This window comes from Pseudopodoces humilis, chromosome 6 (genome assembly GCF_049639895.1).
Source record: "Pseudopodoces humilis isolate 2021_Gansu_Grassland_sample_001 chromosome 6, ASM4963989v1, whole genome shotgun sequence".
NCBI lineage: Eukaryota > Metazoa > Chordata > Aves > Passeriformes > Paridae > Pseudopodoces > Pseudopodoces humilis.
In genome coordinates, this window is record NC_142205.1 from 22,451,883 (window position 1) to 22,457,882 (window position 6,000).

A 6,000-nucleotide genomic window follows, 5' to 3' on the forward strand; every position below is an offset into this window, starting at 1 on the left:
TTCTGGGCTTCATAAGACAAAACCAGTGCTAATATGGCAGAGACAGGAACAGAGAGACAATGCAGAAATAAGTTGTGGCAGGTAACAATTTTTTGGTCAGTTAACTTCGACTGCACAGTTTATAGCGCAGAGTACTCTTCAGCTTTGAGCTGTTCAGAGGCTTTTTGAGTAAGCACTGAAGTACTTGCTGAAATTTGGCAATGCAAAGAATAAATGTGTCAGATGTATGTGTGAACTTACGTGATCAAAACTGATACGTTCATGTCTTAAATCCCCACTTCTGTGTTTCCTTTTCCAGGAGAAAAACCATACAAATGCACTTGGGAGGGATGCACGTGGAAGTTTGCTCGTTCTGATGAACTAACGCGGCATTTCCGCAAGCACACAGGAATCAAACCCTTCCAGTGTCCAGACTGTGACCGTAGCTTTTCACGTTCGGACCATCTTGCTCTTCACAGGAAACGCCACATGCTAGTCTGAATGTCTTCTGTCCCTGACTCCTGACACACTTCTTTTGTTTTTTACACATGCATTTTAATTTGGATTCAGCTGGTCTGGATCTCTGAGTTTATACCATTAAAAGCTTAACGTATGGTCAGTAACAGATGTTATCTAACCCTTCCATGTCCTTGCCACGGGTCAGACCTAAAGAATGTGAACACTTCTTTTTTTTCTCCAGGGGATGCTAAGCAAACCCTTTCTGCATTCAGTATGTTTATTGTATTTCATTTGTGAATAAGGGAATGTTTAAACCAACAGTTTTTGTTGGTTTCTTCGTATAATCAACCCAGCATATACTGATAAAATAGTAAATGTTATTGAATATCCGAAATGCTAGTCCTTGCCAGAGACTGTTATTTATGTACCCTGTAAGGGATACACTCTCATTTTATGCTCAACAATGCAATTAATGGACTCTCCCAGATACATTGATTTCTGCAGTATGGTTAGTACAACAGTTTTAGAAAGACACCTGATTTAGAAATCCCTTCTGCCCGAACAGTGAGTAATGCTGAGGAAATAAATCTAAACAGTGTAATTACTTTACAGAAAGATTGAGTCATAGTATCATTTTCCCCAGTGAAGAAGAAAAATGGGCAGGAATTGGTCCGTACCTAATACTGAGCATCTAAAGCAATGTCATCTGTATTATAGTGTAGTATATATCCTTGTTTTTGTTGCATAATACCCCAGTGGATTTGTTAAAGGAAGACTTGGTGTGACTCTGTATGTCTGGTTTCTATGCAAGTGTATGAATGGAACACACACAGTTGAGGAAATGGCTTGAAGCTGAGTAAGGGGTTTACCATGAAGAAGTTTTTCACCCAGAGGGTGGTTGGGCACTGGAAGTGGCTTCCCAGGCATCAAGCCTGTCTGAGCTAAGCATCTGGGCAATGCGCTCAGGCACAGGGTGTGACTTTTGGGGTGTCCTGTGCAGGGCCAGGAGTGGGACTCAATGATCCTGATAGGTCCCTTCCAACTCAGCATATTCTGTGATTCTGTGATTCTATGGTACTCTCCTGTGATTTGGCATTAAATTACATTAGTGGAATCCTATTGCACCTCATTTCAGGAATATAGATTATCCACCTCCAGTCATGCCCCTGCATTTCTTTTAAATAATTTTTTTCTCTTTGCTTTACTTCAGAAAATAACAATCATTAAGTCAAAAATGCTCTCTATTGTTGTGAGTACCACTGCAATACACTACAGTATTTAAAATTATTGATCCACAGTGTTTTTATGAGAAGATGGCATCAGTTATGAAGTACTTCTGATGATAAATTGAGTCATGTATCTGTTTTGGATAAAAGCTTATACCAGATCATCCAGTTCCTAACTCTGATTTGTGACTCTTGTAGTCTCTTGGTGGTAGGTACAACTACTTCCCTGTGGACGTGTCTATTGCATTAAAACCATGCCTATTAGCAAACAGAACTCTATAGGTATAAGAAATTGAATTCAAGCAACCTGCAGTTGCCCCTAGAAATGTTCCTGTCTGGGAGCCCTCTGAAAGGAAGGTTTCTGTTTGTATTAGCTGGCAGACTTTGTGGCAGGTAACAATTTTTTGGTCAGTTCTTTTGTGTGCAAGGAAACAGGATGTATTTCTCTATGCTCTCACACACAAGCGCATTTTCCTTCCATGCCCGGTGTAAGGTAACCACCATTCCCTGTACATTAAACATACTGAAGTCAGCATTTCCTTTCTTTTGGAAAAAAATCAGTGAACAATGGAGGCGTGAGGGGAGGAAGAGTTTCATAGAACTCTGCAGCAGACAGGTGGAGTGTCCATCTGCAGGTGGGTATATCTGAGCTTGTGGAGCAGGTAGACTGTGCTTCTGTATCCAGTGGAGCCCAATGCCAAAAATCTTGAAGATTCAAGAGTGTGAGTGCAAAGAGCCTTTATTTGGTGATAGGGCTTTACCAGCTGTTCTGACATCCATATGCCTGTGAAATTAGAGGAGAGGTCTGTACTTCTGTGGAAAAATGCTCTGACAGCAGTTGCTCTGTTCCAGCTCCATACAGCCTCACCACCTCGGTAGGGCTACATCTGGTGTCTTGTGAGTGCCTCATCTGCTCACCTGTGGTGCTGAAACACCTGGCACATGAATCAGTCTTTTTCCTTTCTTGGTGGGCCAGATTGTTAGTGACATTGAGAAACTTGTAGGAAAGAGATTGATATTAATGAGCAGCTGTTCCAGAATGTGGACTTGTTTTACATTTTTTTTGTCATTGGTAGCAGAATTTGCTCTAGGTTTTAATGGTAATTTTGTAAATCCAGACACATCACTGGCTGAGAGGCTGTGTAGAGGGAGCCCTGTGGCATCAGTCACAGGTCTACAGACATTTAGTACCCTGGGATGAAAACATTTCTCTGTTCTGTTGTAGGGGGGAAAAAATCAGATACTATAAATATAAGCACCTTAATGGAAACTGGTCCCATTTTTACCTTAAAAATGCTAATTTAGAAAACTAAGGATGTTTAAGGAACATTTCTTTCTAATGCTGTGTATTGCTTTTGAGGCTTCCAAAAAATGTTTTCGTTAATATGTTCTTTAATATTTTTTGAATCAATATTTTTTAAAACCTAAAAGCAGAACTTCTTTGTAACTAAGAGTTACTTCAGATAATTTAGTCTAGGTTATTTGTCATGTTAATTCATTATCTTATGTACCTTTTTCCTGAAAATATTTATGCTAATGATGGGGTCAAATACAGTGGAGATTGAGTGGAACTTTCAAATTTCATCCATGTGTCTTGCGAATTAGGACAACAAATTTAAATATTAAATATAAGTATTTGATATTATTACATGATGAAGCCTTCCTTGTAGGATTTTTCATTTGTCTATGGTGTCTTTGTGGGATGTCTAAAAAGTCACAAACAAATACACTTTTAGCTGAATGTAAATTTACATCTTAACCAGCTCATTGGTTCATTTTAACAAGCTTTGGGCTTGAGGGATACCTTGCAATTTTTAAATATACTCAATTAAATACTTTACAAAACCAGTCATTCCATCTATACCCTAAAGAATAGCCAGTTCAGATAGAAAATCCTAATCCTGCAGAATATGTAAACCCCCCCTTTTCTTCCTAACAGTATTGAACTGTGCAGTGTGTAGCAGTAATACTGTTTTACTAAAATGTGCCTGCTTAAGCCATTTGATTATAATAAATTACTAGTTTCTAATACAATTGCAAGAAACTAAGCAGGTATTAATGTGTGTAGTTTATTTAAATATAGACGCAGCATTCTGCAGTGATACCTCTAATGCCACATCTTGTTCAAATATGTCGTCTCTGTCAAGGTTAGCAACATATAGATGAATACAAATCCTTTCTAAAAAATTTACAAAGCATTTTACATCTCTTAAGAGGGCTACACCAGTTTTCATTATATTTTACAGATACTAGCACTTAATGTACTTTAGAAGGTCAAAATAATCTTTTTGCTTAGCATCTCTCACCTGCAAATATAGCAAGGATTTTTATTTACTTTAATACTTCTATAAACTATGCAGAATTTTTAAAATAAAATGTAATATATTTTATAAGCTAATAAGACGAAATGGCTAATTAAAGGTTTCTAGCGTGCATTACTATAACTTGCAAATACAGAGACATTTTGGTAATCTTTTCGTACTAAAGATGTGAATGTTTAATGTACTTTCACTGTTTCTACTTTGGTAGTCCAATGGGAATTCAGTAATGACATTTTGTCATGTCAAACTGTGAACATAAATTTGTACTGTACAGTCCTCATACTATATTTAGTATATTTAGTGTATTCAATATATTTAGTATACAGTGCATATGTATTATACTTGTTAATAAAACACTCAGAATGTTGTTGGTGGTCATGTTGTCACGCGCTGGATGACAAGGAGCAGTGATGCCGCGCTGGGGTCGGAGGCAGCCTGGAGGAGACCCCTGTGGCTCTGGACGTTTGGGTGGCCCTTCTGCCCAGCCTGTGGCCACCTCCCGTGTGGCCTCCTGCCAAGGGACCCAGGGCAGGAGCACAAGGAATTTGTGCTGGAGGAGCACCACACTTAGTGGCAAGCTTATAAAAATGTTTTACTCACTTCTAATTAGGGCATTCTAATTAGCCCATAGGCAGGTGTGGAGCACCAAACATGTGAGTTTGCCTTTTTTATCGCTCACAAGATGACTGCCTGGGCCTGCTCCTGGTGCCAGGCTCTGCCCCACAGCCTCTCCCAGGCTGGGGTGCCAGAGGCTGCTGACACATCTCCATGTGAGTCTTGTGCACCTCCAGACACACCTGCAGGCTGTGCTGAGAGATGATGATGATGATTAGAGATGAAGAAGAAAGGGGTTTTATTTCTTCACACCTTATCAGATGCCTGAGAAGGGGGAGCCTGGCCGAATTCACTATGCATCTCTAACACTTCATTTCTGCTGAAGTATTTGCATCAGGATGTTGGTTTCTCACTGCCTGGGATCTTGCAGATCAGCCTGGTGAGTACCTGTGGTATGCCATGGTGATGTACAGAAGGGAAAGCAGTACAGCAGAAATGAGGCATAAAAATAAAAGCCTGCAAACGGCAATCGGCATACGAGAAAATGACTGGCTTGAATTTCTTGGTCTCCTGCTTGAAAATAAGGACTGCATGTTGCAAAGCTCATATCAGGCTGCTGATTTCTAAGGTTTAGGCAGGAGGGACCAATGGCATGGGGGAGTCATGGCCACTGACCCAGCGTGGCAGCTGTCACAGGGAAGAGCTCGTCCTGACCTGTCCTCCGGAGCCCGCACACCTGCAAGAGGCTACTCCAGTTGCTGTGCTGATAAGATTTATCTGGTTTCCTATGAGTCAAAAAGCATTGCATACGTTCTAGACTGAGTGATCACTTTCAGGAAGCAGTGATAATTTCAATGGCCACTGGGCGTCCCTCTTAGTCTGAGAAAAAGGCAAAATTTAAATTCACTGGATTTAAGGTAACGTTAATTTTCTCATACTTGAGAAATTAAGCTGTTCTGTCTGTCTTATTTGCTATCACTGAGTTTAATCCTGTCATACACAGAAGTCTGCTCAAGGATTTAAAACTGATCTCTGTGTCTTTACTGTAATTTTTTGTCATAAAAACACTTTAAATGTATCTTTTACAATTAAAATTCTGGCCTGACTGAACACTAACTAAGGCAATACACAATGTTGCTTGATAAGAAATGTTGTCAAATGCTTACTTAAAAAAGAAAACCAACCAACACACCACAACAAAACGAGTCTGCTCTATCAAAGAAACTCAAAAGTGTATTTTAAGAAGCTGTAGCTTATGGTATGATATGTAAATAACTGAAATAATTTGGCATGTGCACGAAAGATCTGCAAGGTAGAAAGGACAGAGTATAAAGGGCTCTTACAACATTAATATTCCAAAACAATATACATGGCAGACTTGAGAAACAATTTCTTTCACACCCACCTAAAACTTACATTTCAGAGCAGTCTTAAAGATGAGGGATCCTCCATGGCCCAGT

The 6,000-nt window shown here is 39.6% G+C and overlaps 1 protein-coding gene across 7 annotated transcripts in view; it reads left to right on the forward strand.

Moving 5' to 3' along the window:
- Positions 1-4,352, forward strand: part of KLF3 (KLF transcription factor 3) — a 28,376-nt gene extending 24,024 nt beyond the window's left edge. For all 7 annotated transcript variants that reach the window (XM_088056497.1, XM_014262727.2, XM_088056499.1 and 4 more), the window contains one exon: positions 299-4,352. In XM_088056497.1, the coding sequence (XP_087912623.1) occupies positions 299-480 (182 nt within the window). In that variant the 3' untranslated portion in view covers positions 481-4,352. The remainder of the gene's footprint in view (positions 1-298) is intronic.
- The last annotated feature ends 1,648 nt before the right edge of the window (positions 4,353-6,000 follow it).